The sequence below is a fragment of the Natator depressus genome, chromosome 2 (genome assembly GCF_965152275.1).
Source record: "Natator depressus isolate rNatDep1 chromosome 2, rNatDep2.hap1, whole genome shotgun sequence".
NCBI classification, from domain to species: Eukaryota; Metazoa; Chordata; order Testudines; family Cheloniidae; genus Natator; species Natator depressus.
The window spans coordinates 234,308,388-234,332,690 of NC_134235.1; the positions used below are offsets into that span (position 1 = coordinate 234,308,388).

Here is a 24,303-nt window from a genome sequence, read left to right on the forward strand (position 1 = left end):
CACATGCTCAGGGTCTAACTGATCGTCATATTGAGGTCAGGAAGGAATTTTCCCCTGGGTCAGATTGGCACAGTCCGTGGGTTTTTTTAACCTTCTTTTGCAACATGGGGCATGGGTAACTTGCAGGTTTAAACTAGTGTAAATAGTGAATTCTCTGTAACTTGAAGTCTTTAAACTATGATATGAGGACCCCAGAGCTTAGGGGTCTATTACAGGAGTGAGTGCATGAGGTTCTGTGGCCTGCAGTGTGCAGGAGGTCAGACTAGATGATCACAATGGTCTCTTCTGACTTTATTAAGAGTATCTGAGTAAGAATATACATTACAATTTTAAACCTAACCAGTGTCTCATAAGAGACTTGGCACAAGATGTCAGAACAAGTAAGTATTAGAGCTGAGTGGGTTTAATATTTATTTAATTTTCTTTCTTGATATAGGAATTAGATACAATGCTCCTGTCAGATATTTCTCAGCTATTATCTGCAAAAACACTAGAGTTTTCAGTTGCCTAAGTCAGTGGTTCACAACCAGGGGTACATGTACCCCTGGGGGTTCGCCAAGGTCTTCCAGGGGGTACATAAAGTCACCTAGATATTTGTCTACTTTTACAACATGCTACATAAAAAGAACTAGGAAATCAGTACAGACTAAAATTTCATACAGATAATGACTTGTTTATACTGCTCTATATCTATACACTTGAAATGTAAGTACAATATTTATATTCCAGTTGATTTATTTTATAATTATATGGTGAAAATGAGAAAGTAAGCAATTTTTCAGTAATAGTTTGCTGTGACACTTTTGTATTTTTATGTCTGATTTTGTAAGCAAGTAGTTTTTAAGTAAGGTGAAATTTGCGGGTACGCAAGACAAATCAGACTCCTGAATCACGGTTAAATCTCCTTCCCCCCCAATCTGAAATGGAGCCTCTGGGGGCAAGCACGGAATTTGTCCCCTCCCTCCCATATGTTGCCCTGGTGGCCTGACTGGAACTGCCCCCCCAGATGTAGAAGTCAAACTATACCTATGCCTGCAAATATGAGCATTACTTACCCTGAAAATGCAAAGATTAAGAAGGGACTTAGCTGAGAGACACAACACTACAAAGAATATAGTGAAAATTGATATGTCTCCTCTTTTCCTTGTCCCTCTGTGCAAGAACAATGGAACACTCGATAAAACTGAAAGGCAGTAAATTCCAAGCAAACAAAAGGAAATGCTTCTTTATAGAGCATATAATCAGCCTGTGGTATTAATTGCCACAGGTCATCAAAATAAATAATTTAGAACTACTTTCAAAGGTACTGGCTAATTTTATGAGTATTAATAATATTTGTAGTTATGCAAGTTAAAATAACAGTCCATGGACATTTACACCTTGTGCTTCAGGGTATAAGATCATAATCAGTGGGGTTCAAATAGAAATTCTGCCCTCTCCTTTGCAATAGTTCTGCACAGTTGGATAAATTGCATGATGGCAGGAATTGCCTTCCATTTTCTCTGAAGCATGAAGGATTGGAACTGCCAGAGGCGGGATACCGCACTTAATAGATCAATAGTCTGATCTAATATGGTAAATCCTACATTCCTAAAACCAGGTTTTTATTATGTGAAAATAAAATAAGAGACTTTTGAAACAATATTTTCATTTTTATTGTTAAATATGTGAGAAGATTAACAGCCAGGATGTTTACAATGTTATACATAAGTTACTTTCTGTATAACATAGTTATGTTTAGATATCAGTGTAAGCGTTCTTGAATATATGTACTTACATATAAAACCATAAACATGTCTTCTCACATACAGTCCTGTCTAGTCATAGAGAGACTAATTCTGGTTTTACTTTGTTGATGTAAAGCACAAGTAACTCCATCAAAGTCAGTAGAGTGACATCAATGTGAACCTGGGTGTAAGTGAGATCAGAATCAAACCTGTTTGTTCTCTGCTTTCTTCCCTCTTTCCTCAATTGTATATTAGTGACATTTGTACCACAGGTAATGAGTGAATACATGCTAGGAAAAACTGAAATAAGAATTCTTATTCTGAGGTATATTCCTCCATGTACATTATGGAAATTACATGAACTCACGTATGTGAAAATATATCCCCAATATGTTTATTCATATTAATATATTTGATCTTTCATTTTATCTAAATAAAGATTTATTGTCTGTCCTTTGTAGGAACACCAGATGCATTTTCCCAACTGCTTACCTGCCCATATTGTGATAGAGGTTACAAACGCTTTACCTCTCTGAAGGAACACATTAAATATCGCCATGAAAAAAATGAGGATAACTTTAGTTGCTCATTATGCAGTTACACATTTGCATATAGAACACAGCTTGAACGCCACATGACATCACATAAATCAGGAAGAGATCAAGTAAGTGGAAGTTTTATTAATTATATATTGATTATCATACTTGTAACAATATCTATAAAGACTTATTTATGTTAGCGATAATGCAGAGCTAAGAGTGTGGGTATACCAGATTACCTACATTCTAAGGTCCTGATCCTATGGTCTTTGCTTGGGCAAACTTGCTATTAAATTCATACTTTTCTGTCGGTAATCACTGTGGGATTAGGCCCCAAATGAGGTGCCTTCAGCCACTTCATGTACAATAATTGAATTTCTTGAAGTGTTTTATTGCCTTATAGGCAGTGTGTTTTCTTGAATTTTGTACCAATTGGCTATTGATGCCTGAGCCTTGTGACTACACCAGATATTACATCAAATTTTGTACTCAACCAATGACTTCTTTTTTCACAAAGATCATTTGATAATTTTGGGTCTTCAAATGCATTTTTCTTGCTTTCTTACTGCAGGAAGAATCACTGTCTTTATGAAATATAGGTTGTAAGTAGGTTCTTTATGGACATTTGAGTAATGAAAATAATTGTACATAAATAAAATGATGCAATACTAGAAAAATCAACAAAAAGGCCAAAAATTATTCTAAACATGTTTTTCTGACCCTGAAAGGTGCTGAGATCTCACATGCGTGCTGAGATAAGTGGGACTAACAGGTTACTCAGCTCCTCTATTCCTCTTGTATGACTGTCTCTCAGGATTGATTATGATGTATGATCTTGGTATAGCTGTTACTTTGGCAGGTTGTAAGTAACTTTCCATTTGAACTTCATTAATTCATAGATATTTTTTTTAAAGCCAGAAGGGACCAGTACGATCCTCTACCCTGACCTTCTGCATAACGCAAGCCATAAAATCTCATCCATTCATTTCTGCATCAAGCCCACAACTTCTGTTTGAGCTAGAGTATATTTAAAAAAAAAAAAAGCCACTCTTAATTTAAAGACTAAGTCACAGAAAATTCATCATGTCTCTAGGTAAGTTGTTCCAATGGTTAATCACCATTATTGTTAAAACATTGCACCTTATTTCTGAATTTGTCTAGTTTCAGCTTCTAACCATTGGATCTCAATTTACCCTTTTCTGCTGGATTTAAGAGCTGTCTGCTATCAGAAATATCGTCTCTATCTAGGTACTTGTGGACTATGATCAAGTCACCTCTTAATCTTCTCTTCAATAAGAAGCTCAATATGTTTAGTTTAAATCTATCACTATATAGCTATATGTCTCTCACTATCATTTTTCAGTTCTCAAATCATAATTATAGCTCTTTTCTGAATCCTTTCCAATTTTTGAAGTGTGGACACCAGAACTGGACACAGTATTCCAGTAATGGTCTCATTAATGCCATATACAGAGGTAATATTATGTCCTTACACCTATTTGTTATTCCCCTGCTTTTGCCTCCAAGAACCATGTTCATCCATTTAGCCACAGCTTTGCACTGGGAGCTCATGTTCAGTTGGTTATCTACCATTACCCCTAAATCCTTTTCAGTGTCATTACATTCCTATCTTGTAAGTGTGGCCTACGGTCTTTGTTCCTAGATGTATGACCTTTCATTTGGCTGAATTAAAACGCATGTTATTAAAATGAGCTCACCTTACCAAGCTATCCACATCAGTTTGTGTAACTGACTTGTCCGCATCATTATTTACCACTCAATCAATTTTTGTATCATCTATAAATTTTACCAGCAATGATTTTGTTTTCTTCTAGATCATTGATAAATATATTGAATGGCATTGGGTCAATAGCGGATCCTTGTGGAATTCCCCTAGAAACACCCCATAAGTTTCCCCATTAAAAAATTGCTTTTTGAAATCTATTTGTTAACAAGTTTTTAATCCATTTAATATGGCTGACATTGATTTTTGTATAGTGTTAATCTTTATGAGAATGTTATGCAGTACTAAGTCAAGTGCCATGCAGAAATCTAAGTATATTATGTCAATAGTTACCTTTATCAACTAAAATTGTAATATCATCAAAAAACTATATTAAAATTTGTTGACAAGACATATTTTTCATAAAGCCATTTTGATTGGCATTAATTATGCTACTATCCTTTAAATCTTTTTACAGTTTTTTCTGGGATCAATGTCAAGCTAACTGGCCTGTGATTATCCAAGTCATTTGGTTTACCCTTTTCAAATAGGGCACAACTTTCACTTTTTTCCAGTCTTCTGGAACTTCCCCATTGTACCAAGAAATCTAACGTTTCTTTCACTTGCAGCAGGAATAACTTTTTGGCAATCTTATCATACTGTTTCTTGTATTCTGCTTTCTAGGTAGCTCTTTTGTAACTACTTCAAAGTAATTTGTCTTTGTCTCAAGAAGCTTGTTAGTTGTTGGTACTAAGGTTTTTGGCTGTTTCTCTAGAAGTCTCTGAACTCATAGTCCTAAGAAATCATTGTGAAGACCTGTGATATTCCAACAAAGCTGTGTCTCAATCCTTTGAATTCACCAACATTTTTTAATCGAGTTCTTTGTTTTTTATTCTGACTTTTCTGTTAACCCATTTGGCAGTGCATTGGTAAAGCTTGATGTGGTGTGCTTGAAAGTATCAAAGAGAATTGTTCAAATGAGCCATTCATGAAGTATGGGCCTTCACTTGTTAACTCATCTGGAATCCAGTGCAATTTATTACACTATTACATTGCTATTTGACATGTTGTTCAAACCTCATTTAAAATAAAAACTCATCAGTAGTCTATCAAGAAGAGGCAAACTTTTCCATTCACTTCAAACACATCTGTGCTAGCCTTGGACCCAGTTCAGTCAGGAATCTTACGTGATTTCAGAGGGTTTTTTACATTCCTTTCCCCACATATATTGCAGACTTCATATTTTGGGTACTTTTCTTCCATGACTGAATTAATAGCTGACCAGAGGAGGATATCTCAGTCTCTGTTCTTACAGTTTTCAATACTCAGAGACAGCATGAATTATTCTTAGCATTTCTGACTTATTTGTGTGATATTATGACAGGTAAAGAATCCCATCATATGCAACAATTTCATCTCTGTCCCAGTACATTTTATTTTTGGATTTGCCTGAGCATTTTCCGTTGGCAAGCCATGTAGAATTACACTGTCATGCTGTTGTAAGGTTGGATCATTTTGTGTTTCTTGACTCCAGTGGAACTTGTTTCACTCAGAAATGAAAGTAGTTTATAATGGTTATGTTTTCCAGTCATGGAACAGATACAATATCCTATGATTTAGGTGCTTTGTCAAGAAAAACCGGGGTATCACTGTGGACAGATCAATTACCATATCTTCTCCAAGCACAGCAGTGATCAAAAAAACAAACAAAATGTTAGGATGTACAGTCGAACCTCAGAGTCACGAACACCAAAGTTACAAACTGAACGGTCATCCACACACCAAATTTGGAACCAGAAGTACACAATCAGGCATCATCAGAGACCAAAAAAAAGCAAATACAGTACTGTACTATGTTAAACATAGACCACTAAAAAAAAAGGGGGGGGGGAGATTAAAAATAAAGATTTGACAAGTAAGGAAACTGTTTTATTTAAATTAAGATGGTTAAAAGCAGAATTTTTCTTCTGCATAGTAAAGTTTCAAAGCTGCATTAAGTCAGTGTTCAGTTGTAAACTTTTGAAAGAACCATAATGTTTTGTTCAGTGTTACAAACGTTTCAGAGTTAGGAACAACCTCCATTCCCGAGGTGTTCATAACTCTGGGGTTCTACTGTAGATGGGACAGGAAATAAGACTGAGGATCTTATACTGCCATTATATAAATTGACTGCATATCCTTACCTGGACTACTGTGTTCAGTTATGATTACTTCACCTCAAAAATATATAGCAAAAATAAAAAGGGATCGAGAGTTGAATGACAAAAATGCATGGAAAAGCTTCCGCGTGAGGAGAGATTGAAAAGACTGAGACTGTTTAGAGAAGAGAAAACAGGGAACATGGTAGGATACAAAATAGAGAATAGAGTAGAGAAAGGTAAATTGAGAGTTCCTGTTTACTCTTCCTCATAAGTTAAGAACAAAATAACAGCCCATTCAAATGAAAAGTGTCAGACTTAAAAATGATTGAGGAAATACTTTTTTTACACAATACATAGATTAACTTCAGTGCTGCAAAATATCATGGTGTCCAAAAGCTCAGCGGGGTTAAAAATAATTAGATGTCTATATGGCTAAAAAGAGCATCACAATTACATTAAATACTCCTGAGGGAATTCTGTGCCACTGGGCGGGCACAGAAATCATGTGTCTCTGAAGATTTCTTTGCTTCCCTGCAGAAAATGACGGGAAAGCAAAGGGAAACTGCAAGAATGGTCACAGACCAGATGGCACCTAGTTTTCATCGCCTGGAGCAGCAGTAAATCACTGCGGGTGTGGGTGGGACGGCAAGATATGGGGGGGGAGGGGAGCATGTGCCACTGCTCCTCCCATTTCTGCAGGCGCAGAGCTGCCAGGGTGAGAGAAGGTGGCCACTTGGGTTCCTAAGTCAGCAGCTGGATGCTGCCTCTGGGTCCTAGTGCCAGTCGACTTCCCCTTCTATGTGTGCTGGGTGGTTTTCTGTACAGTGGTGAGTGCCTGCCGTGGGGCAGGGCAAGAGGGGTGGGGGAAGCGGGGAAGAAGCAGTGGGGATAGGATAGGGCAGGGGGTTGTGGGAGTGAGAGAAGAGTTGGAGCAGGGGGGAGAAGATGGGGAAAAGAAAGGGATAGGAGAATTGTGGGGGGGGGGAAGCGGGAGCAGGTCATGCAGCATTCCTTTGGTGGTGGCAGCAGCTGGGGCTCCCCTGCTAAGCAGGCCCATTGAACCCCCACCCTGAGTACCCCCACTCCCCTGCACCTGGAAACCCCCCGCCCCCGCGCACCTGGACCACCCCAACAAGTCACCCAGACCCCTCACCCCACTGGACCTCCACCCTACCAAGCCCCACTTCTCCAACATCTGGACCCCCCTGACCGAGCTACATCCCCCCCACACCCAGACCACCCCTGCAGAGCTCCAGCCACCTCCACAGCAGAGTCCCATTGTCCCTGCACCTGGAACCCCCCAACAAATCTCTTCACATCCAGAACAACCACTGAGCCGCGTGCACCCCGTTTGCCCCCCACAGAACCCTCTCATCCTTCACCTGGATCCCTCCACACTGGAATCCTGCTGGGCTGGGGCTGCCTGCCCACACCAGCTGCATCTGGCATCAAGGGGCAGGGCCCCGGGATGTTTCTGGGGCAGACTGGCCCTTCTGCTGTGTCAGGGTCAGGTGCAGCTTCACCGCTGAGTCCCTGTCCCAGGCGGTGGGGGACTGCCGGGTGATCTCCCATCTCTGTGCAGCCAGTGGCCTGGACCCACTGCCATCCTGGAGCCTCCACATTTATTTATTGACAAATAAAATTTGCAGAATTTTGCAGAATTTTAAAATATTGTGCATAGAATTTTTATTTTTTTGGTGCAGAATTTTTAATTTTTTGGCTCAGAATTCCCTCAGGAATAATTAAATAAGAGAAAATATTACAAGGGATATAAATAAGAATTCTTCTGGACATAAACTTTACTAGCTGATGGGAATTAGGGGAAAAGAGCAGGTTATTCCATAATTATACATTACTGGGGACTTTCTTCTGAAGCATCTGGTACTAGCCACTGTCTGACACAGGATACTAGACTACATGGATCACTGGTTTGATCTGGCATGGTAGTCCCTAGATACTTAAGTGAATACTCCCTGTAAACGTTTCTTGACTTTCCATTGGCTGTCTTACCTGCTATCTGTTAGTTGGCTTGGTTCCACAAGTATGGATACTTTCACTTTAAGTACTGCTGGATGTTCCTAGTGGTAAATGTGTTGGATGGTTCTAATGTATTCTGGTTGATACTTGTTACTGTATACATGTTAATTTATCATTTAAGTAAGTTATAATTCTTTGAGTAGTGTCCCTGTGGGCACTCCACTTCAGATGTGCTGGACCCTGCAGCTTTTGATCAGAGATTTTTGATAACAGTGCCCATTTGGCCGGTGTATGCACCCCATGCATTCTTGTGTCCCACGCCAAGATTTATATTGGGCTGTGTAAATGAATGGCCCTCAGTACCTTCTCAACCACCTTTAGCCCAAAATGGAGTTTACTGTGTGCCTGTTCTCTAATATTTAGATTTTTCCTCAAATAGTTTCCTTATACTGTAGTTACTTACTGTTATAGTGTTATAGTTGTTGGAACAGATGTTCCCTTTCTTTGTTTTTTCTTTAGAAACCAAAAAACATTTTATTTATAGAGATTATTATATTGTTAAGAGAGGTCCCCTTATAGGGGTTACATTTTCTTTAGTTTGGCTCGAGAATGCCAGGCTCCCTGGGATTCAAGAGGTGCCTCTTTTGTCATGAGGCTATTCCAATAAGTGAAGGACACTCCCTGTGCCTCCACGGTCTGGGCAATACTCATATCTTCAGTGCATAGACCTCCCCATACAGCCAGTGCCCTGTACACATGGACATCTCAGTCACGAGACACTGGTAGAAAGATAGATAGTACCATGGCAGTGAGTATATCTACAGTACCAAAGTCCTCATTTACATCTGCCTCTAAGCTGAAGGAAGTAAGGAGTGGATCTTCAAGAAGTTCTCTGTCACCATCTCACAAAAAGTCTACAGAGGCCTCAGGTCACAAGGGGAGTTCCATGCAGGTTCCGAGTGAGACTGCTGCTACAAAGGTGAAGAGGAGTCTGTCATTTAAGACAGACTCGGTACCAAGTTTGGATACCCATACCCAGAGCAGCAGAGACATGATTGAAAAGACCAGATCCATCCTTGAACAACACATGGTAACAGTAATAATAAAATCAGTGGTATCAAAGACCGCTCATCTGCCCATGGTACTGAGGGAATCCCATATCAAGTGCTCAGTACCAGCTGTATCAGTATCAAAGCCGTCCGCTACAGGTTCCCACACAGCCCAATCTTTGATATTGTTGGTACTGCAAGGGTTTAGTTACCCTAAGGATTTTATAATATCTTCTGAGTTGGAGTTTCCTCTGTTAATGGGTGCTGGGGGTTTGTCAGTGTCAAGACTCTGTCACTGAACCCTCTATCACATAAAACATCACACTCATCTATTCTGTAAGCTGAACAGCTATCTCCTTTCTTAGAGTATGTGGAAGAGGCTCTCAAATTTCAGAACAAGATTCCCCTGGCTATTATAGGACACATTATAGAATCATAGAACTGGAAGGGACCTCGAGAGGTCATCTAGTCCAGTCCCCTGCACTCATGGGAGGACTAAGTGTTATCTAGACCATCCCTGGCAGTTGTTTGTTTAACCTGCTCTTAAAAATCTCCAATGATGGAGATTCCACAACGTCCCTAGTCAATTTATTCCAGTGCTTAACCACACTGACAGAAAGTTTCCTGATGTCCAACCTAAACCTCCCTTGCTGCAATTTAAGCCCATTGCTTCTTGTCCCACCCTCAGAGGTTAAGAAGAACAATTTTTCTCCCTCCTCTCTGTAACAACTTTTTATATACTTGAAAACTGTTATCATGTCCCCTCTCAGTCTTCTCTCTTCCAAACTAAACAAACCCATTTTTTTCAATCTTCCTTCATGGGTCATGTTTTCTAGACCATTAATAATTTTTGTTGTTCTTCTCCAATTTTTCCACATCTTTCCTGAAGTGTGGTGCCCAGAACTGGAGATAATACTCCAGTTGAGACTGTAACTGTGCCTCAGTGGGTCACAACTGAGCATACCCAAATTCAAGACAAACTGCTGAGAAATAGAGTAGACATACCCCAAACTGGTGGTTATTCCTTCATAAGATATACCAAACCAGCAACAAAAGTAAACTTCTGTCTCACAACACTGTCTAACAAGAAGTTATAAAAGCAGTTTCCTTAAGTATTCCAATCCTTGTATCACCCCCCAAAACACTGGATTTAAAGATGAGTGGTTCTTTACAACCAGCCTCATCAAATAAAAGGTCCTTCTAATCCCAAAGGACCAGCCACACACCTTGGTCAATATATAACCCAAAAATCATGCTGTTGCCAAGCCTTTAGTATCTAAAATCTAAAGGTTTATTCATAAAAAGAAAGAAAGATGAGAGTTAAAATTGGTAAAAGGAATCAAATACATACAATAAATGCAAAGTTCTTGGTTCAGGCTTGTAGCAGTGATGGAATAAACTGCTGGCTTGATAAGTCTGTGGTTGCTTCCAAATCATTGAAAGGACCTCAGTCTCTTGGTTAGAATGCTCCCATTAATATAAGTCCATAGTCCAGTAGGAAAGAGGCAAAATTGGGGTGTTTCCAGGACCTTTTATACTTTCTGCCATGTGGAAGGGAACCCATTGTTTCAAACAAAGCCCTCAGCATAGCTAGTGGAAAATTAGAGGTCCTTTAAAAGATAGGAGTTTGGAGTCAGATGGCAAATCACCTGTCCACGCCCAATTTTGCTTATTCTTAGCAGGAAGCCATTACCTATACTTCAGATGGAACATTAGCAGGACAGGTTTCAGAGTAACAGCCGTGTTAGTCTGTATTCGCAAAAAGAAAAGGAGTACTTGTGGCACCTTAGAGACTAACCAATTTATTTGAGCATAAGCTTTCGTGAGCTACAGTAGCTTACGAAAGCTTATGCTCAAATAAATTGGTTAGTCTCTAAGGTGCCACAAGTACTCCTTTTCTATTAGCAGGACAGTCTGTTCAGTGTAGATGGGCATCTCCCATGGTCCAGTGTCAGTTAAGTGTTTCTTGATGAGCCACTTAATTTGAATAGTCCCTCCAACAGGTGCAGGCTAAATACCTTGTGGACATTACTACAGGAGCAAACATTTGAAATCCAGGTGTAGAGCCAATACTCATAACTTCACATACAAAAATGATACATGCATACAAATAGCATAATCCTATTCAGCAGGTCATAACCTTTCCATAGACATCTTACATGCCACATTTTGTACAAGATTTGTTGCAATTATGTAACAGCAGTTCCAACAATGATCTATATGGTCATATTTTAATCAGATAATGTCACACTCTCCAACGCAAAATTGATGCTCCAGACACTTCTGAATGTATCACTGGAACTTCCCATTCTTGGTTCTGTATTACCACAGCTTCTAACCCAATATTAGAAGGATAAGTGTATAGCAGAAATGGTTTATCGAAATCATGTTTGACAAAAACAGGAGGTTTCTTTGTAAGACTTATTATGGAAGTAAGAATATTATTGAATTTCTTTACAAACCCAAAGTAAAACTTGGTTAGACCAGTAGTGGATTGGATCTGCTCTTGCACCATAATTCCTGTATTCTCATGTGATCTTGCCATAAACTAATGAAAATAGCTAATTTATCCATACAAGCTCTGGCAAATGTTTGGAACCCAATTAACATCAAATCAATGTAGATACTGATGTTCTTCTTAGTGTAGGAATCTTGGCATTTAGCCATGAAAGCAATATTGTAGCATGCCTCAGTTTCCCTTTTCATACAACACATTAGGTCTTCAATGTCTTTTCTCCTGTGTACAGTTTCAAAACTAGTTACAGGCACTAACTGTGAAATATCAGTATCACAAGGCCTTTTAACATAAAGTGTGTTCTTATGTATCACTCTAAACATGTTCAAGGTTTTTCCAAAAGATTATACATATTTACAGTTTTTGGTACCAGCAACACATTAGTCACAAAAGTTAATATTAGCATTAATATTAACATCAAATCCATTGCAAGTGTACATTTACAAGCATTTTTGTCATGCCATGCCTTCTGTTCAATATCATTGGGGTTTTGGCATTTTTGGGTGTTAACCTGTGGCTTCCATTAGTATGAAAAAGTTTTTTCCTTCCTCTCTGTCCTGTAGGGTAAAAATCTGAGCTCTCTGGTGTAACAGAATCCATTAGCTGGCTGGATGTGTCCTCTTTGCTAACAACTACCAACAAGTCTTTCTCCCCCCAGTCAGTCAGGTAATTTGCATCAACACAGACACAAGCTTGTTTACTAGTTTTCAGATTCTTAACCTTTACCAATTCCAAGGCTGGACTCTGTCTTAAAGAGAGATCATCCATTTTCACAAGCATGTTAGACTTAAGGTTCTTTTGTCCTTCCATTACCAATCTCTGCTTCCACATGGAATCAGATGTTGAGTCTACTAAGAGACCACAAGACATCTCCCGAGTGTCTACATGAGAGTTTGCCTGCCATCCCCTGTATTTCCGAGAGATCAGTTGCACAGCTGTCCTGCTCCGTAGATCCAGCTACCCAATCTTCTCTCTGAACCTGAGACACAGACTGTTCATTTACAGAATCAACATGGAGACATTCCTGTCCCAACAACATTGCCTCCCCAACAATCTGGTCAAGCTTATAGGGCTGTTCAAAATCCCTACCAATTTTCATTCCATCTAAAACCTTCTCAAAGCTATCCACACTGAGTCTTTCTGAAGCAAAGCCAATGGATCCATGCACATCTGAAAGACTCTGAAACTACCTCAATCAAATCACTTCCGTGCCCTTGCTTGCGAAAACTACCATGGGGATTCTTCTCCTTAGGAGCTTCTTTAAGTAGCAATTAATTTTTCACAGAAATTCTGCTTTTATCCTCTTCACCTAGTGCTTGCTTTAAAGGAACATTGTCCTGAGCAACAACAGACTCTTTCTGGGTTTCACTTAAATCCAGAATCACCTGTGGCACGTTAAGAGAATTTTCACACAATTCCCCTTTATGCAAGCTGCTAGACTCCATAGTTAGAGAGACTCCTCTCCCCCTCTGCAGCCCTTGTTGCTACTAGTTTCCACACTGTCAGTGGGTAACATGGTTAAATCACCTTCATACTCTCCTTGTGCCCTGGCAATGATGTCAACCTGGTTAAACAGATTTGCCATATCTTTACTCAGCAATACACTAGCACCAGGCAAAATAGAAGCACCAGAATCACCTGGTCCCTGGGATCTAGTTATTACACTAACTGGATGCGACCTAGTTACAATGTCATTCTCCCTAGCAGACACAAACTTAGGAACATTTCCTTCCTGGGCTTTAGTTAAATCCAGAACCAACTCTCCTACAACTGATACATTTTCAAGTAGCATAAACTGAGAAGCACTTTCTGTCTGCTCCCAATCCCATGGAGCCACCAAAGTTTCCTCATCCGGAGATGCTGCCCTAGGAGCAGGACTTTCCGGTAATCCAGCCAACAGCCTCAGCTTCAGCCTCGCCCCCACATGATGCGGTGTTGCATGGTTTGTCCTCCCCTTCCATCCTACAGGACTTCAAAGTACAGTAGAAACTCAGAGTTACAGACACCTTGGGAATGGAGGTTGTCTGTAACTATGAAATGTTCATAACTCTGAACAAAGTGCAGTTCAGGCTCCAGACCTGGCAGCTGGGGCTCCAGGCCCCGGCAGCTGGGGCTCCTTACTCAGCACTGGCATGAGTTTGCAAGGTTGTCCCCCTCCCAGCAGTGTGTGTGTGTGTGTGTGTGAACAGCATGTCCTGCTGAGAAGGGGGGTAAAAAAGTGTGTCCTCCTCCCAGCCAGGGGAGGGGAGGTAAAAACAGCATGTCCTGCTCCAGGCGAGCGGAGTGCGGGGGTGAAAGTTGCACAGACTGCAGCCTTGCTCCTGCTCTGCTGGCAGCCCCAGCATCTTGCTGTAAATGGCTGTCCCATGCATGGGGGGTGGTGACAGGCAGCCCAGATGTGCCTACCTTTCAGATGCAATACAGGCACCGTACAGTATTTGCCTTTTTTTTTTTTTTAATCTCTGCTGCTTCCTTATTAATTTCTTCCGGTTTCACATGATGTCCAATTGACTGGTCAGTCCATAACTCTGGTGTTCATAGCTTTGAGGTTCTGCTGTGTACTAGGACCTGTTATGTTGGGTGACCTCATCCTTGGGTATGCAGGTGGAGTTTCTCCAGGAGAATATCCATAAACTCATGGACATTCTCCAACCCTCTGTCCCTGGGAGAATGGCCCTGGGAGAATGGCCTGGGAGAGAATGGCCCTGGGAGTACTGGCCTGAGTACTACTAGCGGACAAATGCTTGGAGAAGCGCTATTTTGTTCCAGTACAGGGATACAAGGAATTTTATTGCCAGCTGGCCCCAAACTCCTAGTAGTCACAGCAGTGAATGACAGCGCCTGGCAGGGCAGATTCAAGTCCTCCCCCAAAGACAGAGACTTGAAGTGCCTAGATCTCTTAGGCAGGAAGATATACACCTCATAGTCACTTCAGATGAAGATTGCAAACCAGCAAGCCCTGCTGGCCAAATATGACTTCCTCAACTAGTTGGTTTTGGCCAAGGTTGAGGAACAGTTTTCCCAAGGCCTCCTGGCATGAATTTTGTGTTTGTTACTGAGGGCAGAGTCGTGGCAAAAACATTGTTGCAATCTGCGCTTGAGGTGGCGGACACTTCAGCCAGGGCTATGGCCTCCACAGTTACTATGAGGAGAGCTTCCTGGTTTCAGATTTCCGGGATTATACTGGCTTTCCAGCAAGCAACTGAGGACTTGCCATTCAATGGCCAAACCTTGTTTTCGAATAAGACTGATGAAACCCTGTATTCCTTCAAGGATTTGAGGACCACTTTAAGGTCCCTGCAGGTGTGTACAACACACACACACACAGACATCATTATGGTGCGCAGCAGCAGCAGTGATACAGGCTGCAAAGCTCCTTTGTGCAGCCCTTCCCCCCAAAGACAGTGAGACTACCCCAGGAAAAGGGATAGGTCTCACAAGAGGAAGCAGTCAAGCTCAGGGCCTGGCTGCTCTGTGCACCCTCCTTCAGCACTTGCTAAACATGCATTTTGCCTCGTTAGGCCAGAACATTGTTCCAGTTGTTCTTCCTTCCTCATCATCCTCCTGTTCCTTTGGGGACAAGCTGGTTCACTTTTACAGTGCCTGGGTCTTGATAATGTCCAACAGCTGGATCCTAGACACTTTGGATCGGGCTACACCATTCAATTCCTCTCCATGCCTCCTCTCCAAACTCCGCCTCCCGCCACATCCTTCTCATGAGATACTGCTCTTTGAACAGGTCAGCTCTCTGATAGTGTTGGGAGGGGTGGAGGAGGTTCTGTGAGAACACCACAGTCCTGGGTTCTACTCCCAGTATTGCCTGATACCAAAATCCAAGGGAGGGATCAGGCCCATCCTCAACCTCCATGTATTCAACACTTTTTCTGCCTAGCACTAAGATTGGTTTGCTAACTTGGTTGTTTACCTGATTGAATTGCTGGCTCAGCTTTTTACCTGGCTGTTTTCTTTCCTTACCAGACAAGCAGGCATCTTTTTTTCATGTCCCAGCACCAAAAATATACATTCTACATACCACATCCTACACATGCCTTCCCAGACCAGGGATCCAGAATTGTCTTGCGGATCATTTCAGCAGGATTTTCTCCCCGAGTCTCAAGTGGTCCCTTAAGTCAGAGGTCCTTCAGATGGTGTTCGCAACGTGGGGCATCCCTACATTCGACCTCTTTGCAACAAGGGAAAAGAGGAACTGAGCCCAGGCTCCCCTCTGACTCTTTCGCCTGCAGCTGGAAGTCAGCTCTGTATGCATTCCCTCCTATCCCGGTTCTTCCCCAGGTCATCACCAAACTCAAGGCAGAGCGAGCCAGGCTCATCCTGATTGCCCCAGCATGGCTGAGGCAGCACTATTTCTCAGATCTCCTTGCTCTGTCAGTTCAGCCTCCCATGCCTCTTCCTCTCCTCCCTGACCTCCTTACCCAGGACGCTGACCACACCCTGCACCCGGCGACCCGTTGCACCTCACGGCATGGCTGAATGAGGAGGAAAGGCATTACACAGAGGCTGTTCCAGAGTTCTTACTTAACAGTAGGAACCCTTCCACTAGAATGTCCTACTTGGCAAAGTGGAAGAGATTTTCCATGTGGTTCTTGACCCGTTGGACCCATCCAGTGGACACTTCCATCCAGGACATCTTGGAGTATCTGTTACAACAATAGGACTTGGGCCTAGCACTCAATTCTCTGAGAGTGCATGTGGAAGCAATATTGCCATTTCGTCCACCTACCCAAGGAAAATCTGTTTTCTCCAATACCACTGTGATGAGATTTCTGAAGGAAAGCTCCCACTGGGGAGCAGAATCTGGGGCTTGCCCTGCTCCCGTGCTCCAGCAGGGGAGCAGGGTCAGAGGCCGCTCCGCACGTGCGTGCTGAGGCTCCGGAAGCAGCAGCATGTCCCCCCTCCAGCTCCTACATTTAGGGGCAGCCAGGGGGCTCCACATGACACCCCCGCAGCTCCCATTGGCCGAGAACTGTGGCTAATGGGAGCTGCAGGGGTGGCCCCCGGCTGGCCGCACCTCTGCATAGGAGCCAGAGGGGGGACATGCCGCTGCTTCCAGGAGCTGCTTGAAGTAAGCGCCTCCCAGAGCCTGCACCCCTGACCCCCTCCCATGCCCCAACTCCCTGCCCCACCCCAGAGCCCATCCCGCATCGTGAACTGCTCATTTCTGGCCCCACCACAGAGCTCGCATCCCAAGACAGAGTCCGCACCGCTCCATGCCCCAACCCCATGTCCCAGCCCCGATCCCCCTTCCATCATCTGAACCCTTTGGTCCCAGCCTGGAGCACACTCCTACACCCCAATCCCTCAGCCCCACCACAGAGCCCGCACCCTCCCCCACACACACCCCAACCCCCTGCCCCAGCCCGGAGCCCCCTCCTGCACCCTGAACTCCTAATTTCTGGCCCCACTCCAGAGCCCGCACCCCCACCAGAGCCCTCACCCCCTCCTGCACCCCAACCCCAATTTCATGAGCATTCATGGCCCACCATACAATATCCATACCCAGATGTGGCCATCGGTCCAAAAAGTTTCCCCACCCCTGTGGTAGAGCATCACTGGTCTTATTTTTCATAGACAGCTTTATTTAAAATTGTTTGTTGCAAATATATTTATTTATATAATAAACTAACTCAGTTTGCTCTAGCAGTAAATGTTCCTTTCCCTCTCGCCTCTATATTGAGAATTAAACAGCTCTGACTGTACTTTCAAAAATAATATACTTGGTCAGTGTTTAAATATATACATTTGTACATGTAAACTATACTAAAACAAAAGTGTATTTATTTAAACTTACCTTTCTTGGCCTATGCTACTTTAAAAGAATTGTAATGTAAATAAGGCTAAAATGATGAAAATACTTTAAATGCATAATAAATGTTCTCACAAGACAAGACATAACAAAAAGATAGTTAAGTGGCTTCATCACAATTGTTAACAAATATTAGGTGTCTGAGGAATCCATTTATTATATTGCATATTTTAATGGAGATTTTTTGCATTTCTTTTGAGAATAAACTGTGACTGAGAGTGCCTTTGTTGTTACTGAACCATCTTCTCTTCAGCAATCCTGTGGTGCCATTACATAAAGAATCTAAGGCCAACAGTAAGAGCTGGAAGCATGTAAATGGAAAAATCAAGTCAACTGATTAAATTTTAAACTGTCTCTAAATGCTTTAATGTTTCTTTCTTGTATTCCATATCTATTGGATGATTTTTACAAACAGAAAAGGGAATATCTTATTCAATTTCTTAGGCACGTAACCTGGCCGTATTCCCTTTTTGTAAAATTAGGATAGAGAGCAATGTCTTTTTTTTTAACTATACCACATTTACACCAAATGTTGTGCTGAAATTTGAAATATGTGAGGTTTTCCTTATGCTGTTTGTTCATTACATTTGAACTTCTTTGAACTCTGAATGAATTTCAGATTTTCTCTTACAGAGACATGTGACTCAGTCCAGTGGTAATCGAAAATTCAAGTGCACTGAATGTGGAAAAGCTTTCAAATACAAACATCACCTAAAGGAGCATCTACGAATCCACAGTGGTAAATATTCCAAGTCTTGATATACATAATGAATATTATCCCATGTACTCTGTATGACTTTGGCATGAAAACAATTTTGTAACTATAAGTTTAAAACATAAAGTTTATATTTTGTTCTTGGAGATACTGTAAATTCTGGCCCCAGTGCTCAGCTGTGCCCAAAGTGCTTCCAGGGCAATTCAAGAGGCTTTGCAAAAGTGGCTGTCAAGGTTCCTCCCCCACTCTGAACTCTAGGGTACAGATGTGGGGACCTGCATGAAAAACCTCCTAAGCTTATCTTTACCAGCTTAGGTCAAAACTTCCCCAAGGTACAAAATATTCCACCCTTTGTCCTTGGATTGGCCGCTACCACCACCAAACAAATACTGGTTTGGTGTTTGGACACGTCTTTCCCCCCAAAATACTTCCCAAAACCTTGCACCCCACTTTCTGGACAAGGTTTGGTAAAAAGCCTCACCAATTTGCCTGGGTGACTACAGACCCAGACCCTTGGATCCTAAGAACAATGAACAATCCTCCCAACACTTGCACCCCCCCTTTCCTGGGAAATGTTGGATAAAAAGCCTCACCAATTTGCATAGGTGACCACAGACCCAAACCCTTGGATCTGAGAACAATGAAAAAAGCATTCAGTTTTCTTACAAGAAGACTTTTAATAAAAATAGAAGTAATTAGAAATAAGAAATCCTCCCTGTAAAATCAGGATGGTAGATACCTTACAGGGTAATTAGATTCAAAACATAGAGAACCCCTCTAGGCAAAACCTTAAGTTACAAAAAAGATACACAGACAGAAATAGTTATTCTATTCAGCACAATTCTTTTCTCAGCCATTTAAAGAAATCATAATCTAACACGTACCTAGCTAGATTACTTACTAAAAGTTCTAAGACTCCATTCCTGGTCTATCCCCGGCAAAGACAGAATATAGACAGACACACAGACCCTTTGTTTCTCTCCCTCCTCCCAGCTTTTGAAAGTATCTTGTCTCCTCATTGGTCATTTTGGTCAGGTGCCAGCGAGGTTACCTTTAGCTTCTTAACCCTTTACAGGTGAGAGGAGATTTCCTCTGGCCAGGAGGGATTTTAAAGGGGTTTACCCTTCCCTTTATATTTATGACAGTGGCTTTAAGCTGAAACAGTTAAGCAAAACTTCAGCTGTAGTGTTAGAGTTCTGGCATGTGTAAAACCAAAGATAGGCAAAGGAATTTGGGGATGTTTTGTTCATGTTATGTGTATGTATACAATTCTTAATTTTAAAAAGTGGACAGCCTTTGCCTTGACCTCTTTACTTGCATGTTGTACCTCTTTCCCTTGTTCTTTGTTGTACACCTTTCCTCTATCCTTTGCTTGTTTACCTTTTTCAATTATATCCTCTTTCTATGTGTTTGTAGAACACTTAGCATGTTGTGGCCACTACTGGAAACAAGTAATTTACAGTAATAATAATAAATATGACAGCTACCCACCTTACTGTGCCTGTGTATACTACCATACAAGGGTAATAGCAATAAAATACTGCCCTAAGCAAAGAAGACAATCGTACCCAAGATTTTTGTAGATTGTCATCTCAGCAGTCAGTGTTTCATTCTGTATGAAATTCTAAAGGTTAATTCTGATCATTAAAAAAAATCCTCAATTTCTCCCCTCCCCCTCTTCTTTACTGATTGAAGACAGACAGAAAAGAAGTAGAAATGAAGGTTTCACATTATCCTTTTCTACTGCTTTGCCATCTGAATCAAAGAAGCAGCATTTAAGAAAGCTCTGTTTTTTCCCATCCGAGTGCATGTTCTGTGCCTCACTTTTGTTTCTTCTCCCAACTAACAACACCTGTGTCTCATCTCCTTACTTTCAATGGTGACTCTGTTGGTGGAAGAGCCTGTGCTGGCACTCATCTCTCCCTGCAAAGAGGCAGATCTACCAGCTATTCTCTTCCTCAGCAGCAGAGCTATGTTAAGAAGTCAGTGCTACTACTGGGCTTGACCACCAAGCTGGCTAGCTTGTAAGGAAGCTTTACAACTGATGTTCATCTCTGACATCAGATCACATGCATGTCTTCTGTGTGTGCCCAATTTCCCTTTACTCTGGTGTATCTATTTGGCTGATTACAGTTATGGGTAGATATGTGGCTAGTTAGTGTTTGTGTATGTGTGCTTACGCCACTAAAAAAAATTATAGGATTTTACATCACCATTTATTTTGTTTATGCCACTTATTTTCTTTGGATTTGTTGTTGTTTTAGTCTCCTGCTTTATCACTTTCTAAAGTACTTTATATTAGCTACTATGGAAGCAAAGTTATTGTTTGGGTGGAGTTTAATGAAGTCTACAATATAATATAAAGCCAATTTATATGTTGGGTTCAGACACTTACACCAAGGTTTGGAAAATGCTAGAATTTATCATGGTCATATGGGGCCTGATCTTTTATTTCTAGTGCACACCCAATTTGTATTGAAATTCATGGAAGGAATGCCTGATCAGGCGCAAAGGTGGCATAATTATCTATATTGTTTAATTGAATATAAAGTGTTTGTTGTCAGAGTCATGTCTGGGACCGTTTGAGAGGAGAGAGATTGTTTTCCCATTATTTTAGTATAATGGAGATGCACTGTAACCTAATCAACTCTCATTTGTCTTTGTTTAGGAGAGAAGCCATATGAGTGCCCAAACTGCAAGAAGCGTTTTTCCCATTCTGGTTCATATAGCTCACACATAAGCAGCAAGAAATGTATTGGTTTGATGCCTGTGAATGGTCGAGCACGGTCAGGGCTCAAGACATCTCAGTGCTCCTCCCCTTCTCTTTCCGCATCACCAGGTATCCCAGCAAGACCACAGATACGGCAAAAGTTAGAAAACAAGCCCTTACAAGAACAACTTCCCATTAACCAAATTAAAACTGAACCTGTGGATTATGAATTCAAGCCCATAGTTGTTGCTTCAGGAATCAACTGTTCAACCCCTTTGCAAAATGGGGTTTTTAGTGGTGGTAGCCCATTACAGGCAACCAGTTCTCCTCAGGGTGTGGTGCAAGCTGTTGTTCTACCAACAGTAGGTCTGGTATCTCCCATAAGCATCAACTTAAGTGACATTCAAAATGTACTTAAAGTGGCAGTAGATGGTAATGTAATAAGGCAAGTATTGGAAAACAGTCATACTAATCTTGCATCCAAAGAACAAGAAACAATCAACACTTCATCCATACAACAAGCCGGTCATTCCCTCATTTCAGCTATCAGTCTTCCTTTGGTTGATCAAGATGGGACAACCAAAATTATAATCAATTACAGTTTGGAGCAACCTAGTCAACTTCAGGTTGTTCCACAAAATCTGAAAAAAGAAAATTCTGTTCCCACAAACAGTTGCAAAAGTGAAAAATTACCAGAAGATCTTACAGTGAAGTCTGAGAAAGATAAGAACTTTGAAGGAGAGACCAATGATAGCACTTGCCTTCTTTGTGATGACTGTCCAGGAGATCTTAATGCACTTCAAGAATTAAAGCACTATGACCCAAAAAATCCCACTCAGCTTCCTCAGCTCAGTGAAACAGAAGCTGAGAAGTCTGAATCCCCTGTTCTGTCAGAAACAGGGGAGAGCAACTTATCTCCTGGTCAGCCACCTTTAAAAAATCTTTTATCTCTTCTAAAAGCATATTATGCATTAAATGCACAACCAAGTGCAGAAGAGCTCTCAAAAATTGCTGATTCAGTAAACCTACCACTGGATGTGGTAAAAAAGTGGTTTGAAAAAATGCAAGCTGGGCAAATTTCTGTACAGTCTTCTGGACCATCTTCTCCTGAACAGGGCAAACTAAGTAATCCTACAGATGATGATGATCAAGCAGGACCTACAAATCCAAGTGAACCCCACAACAACACAAGTAATTCACAAAATTCCCTCAAGATAATTAAGTCTCAGACTTTATCAGTGGGATTGACCCTGAATGGTTCACGAAGTAACACGCCATCCCCATCACCACTAAACCTCTCTTCATCCAGAAATTCACAGGGTTATGTGTACACAACAGAGGATGTACCAGAAGAACCACAAATAGAACCTCTTGACCTTTCACTACCAAAGCAACATGGAGAAATATTGGAAAGATCTACCATAACTAGTGTTTACCAGAACAGTGTTTATTCTGTCCAAGAAGAACCTTTGAACTTGACTTGTGCAAAAAAAGAACCACAAAAGGACAGCAGTATTACAGACTCTGATCCTGTTGTAAATGTAATCCCACCAAGTGCCAACCCCATAAATATTGCTATACCTGCAGTCACTGCCCAGTTACCTACAATTGTTGCCATTGCTGACCAGAACAGTGTTCCATGCTTAAGAGCTCTAGCTGCCAATAAGCAAACCATTCTGATTCCACGGGTGGCTTATACATATTCAACTACAGTTAGCCCTGCAGTTCAAGAAACACCGCCAAAACAGACCCAACCTAATGGAAATCAGGTACCTAAGCCTGTGTGTATTCTTGTACGTACTATATGTAGAGGTGTGGCATAATTCAGGTCATTATTTTTACCAAACTAAAACACTTTAATGGTAAAAGAAAAAAAGCCAGAATTGGTTAAAATAGTGTTTAAATTGTTGATAATATGTATTTTGGTTACATCCTAATAAGTGGGTGATGGAAGTTACTGTAACATTTATTCCTTTGAAGCCAAGCTGGTACACAGTCGGGCAACATACAGGAACTAATCGTTGTGTCAGATTTTCAGGACCAGTTTTCAATCCAAATAATAGATATATTATCTACTTATGAATTCCAGTACCCCTGGTTAAAAAGCAATGTAACCAGACTCATATACTTTGCTGGCTCACTATCCCCTCCAAAAAAATAAAAAAGGCTGTGTGGGACGTCTTGACCCTCCTATTTCGCCCTTCCTGTCGGCTCCCAGCCAGTACTATCTTGATCTGGTGGGTAACTGAACTCTTCCTGTACCATAATGTAACTTTAAACAACATTAAAATGAAACTTTCATTGAAAATGGGGCAAGTGCTTGTCCCTTGCATGTGTTGTTTATGTACACTGCTCTGATTCTACCTCAATATATGTCTCTGTGATCAGAGTCGATCCCACTGATAGTTGTACACAAATTATTAAGGTAGGAACGGAGAGGAATAAAAAAAAAGATGCATGCAAAGGATAAGATCTTTTCCTGGTTGACTCCTTGTAAGTGGGTGATGGAAGTTAATGTAAACTCTTTCCTGTACAGTTGGAAACTGGTCAGCCTGGGTTTGGACAGACACAAGGTATGTGTGTGTTTGTTATATATTACACTCATGCATACTGAGGTAGCTAATACATATTTTATTTGGATTTGAAAACTGATGCCAAAAATCTAATACAGTTTTTGTGGTTTTTGTGACTTGCTGATACCATTAAAATATGCTTTTATGCTTCTTGAGAGTGAATTTAGCAGATGAATCATCTGGGGCTACAGTTACAGTATTATGGTATTATAGATACAGTTTTTGTTCATGGAATATTAGCATTCCCTGGCTAGCTACTTTAGGTTACATTTGTAACAGAATTATGGGAAGGAAAGGAAGGAAATTCTGTTTTACAGAATTGAACACTAATGTTAGCATAATTTTAATTTCCATAAAACTGGTGAAACATTTAGATGCAGACAGTGTACCTTAATGTAAAATACTGTTAGAAACGTCCTTGCTCTTCCACGTTCCCAATACCCTTTTATGTACCTTTTCATTCTATAATCTCATTTCCCTCCCTTATCCAGCTCTTACTTCAGGCGTGGCCAACCTGTGGCTCCGGAGCCGCATGTGGCTCTTCACAGGTTAATATGCGGCTCCTTACCTAGGCACAGATTCTGGGGCTGGAGCTATAGATGCTAACTTTCCAATGTGCTGGGGGGGTGCTCACTGCTCAACCCCCTGGCTCTGCCCCAAGCCCTGCCCCCACTCCACCCATTCCCCCAAGACCCCTGCTCCTTCGCCTGCAGACATGCGAAGGAGCAGATTGCAGGGAGAGTGGAGAGTAGGTGCTGATTAGTGGGAGCTGCCAGCAGGCAGGAGGCGCTGGGGAGTGGATGGGGGGCT

The 24,303-nt window shown here is 41.4% G+C and overlaps 1 protein-coding gene across 2 annotated transcripts in view; it reads left to right on the plus strand.

The window, feature by feature from the left end:
• ZEB1 (zinc finger E-box binding homeobox 1) overlaps positions 1-24,303 on the plus strand; it is a 212,362-nt gene that overhangs the window by 180,238 nt on the left and 7,821 nt on the right. For both annotated transcript variants that reach the window (XM_074946177.1, XM_074946178.1), the window contains exons 5-7: positions 2,189-2,391; positions 18,129-18,234; positions 20,879-22,689. In XM_074946177.1, the coding sequence (XP_074802278.1) occupies positions 2,189-2,391; positions 18,129-18,234; positions 20,879-22,689 (2,120 nt within the window). The remainder of the gene's footprint in view (positions 1-2,188; positions 2,392-18,128; positions 18,235-20,878; positions 22,690-24,303) is intronic.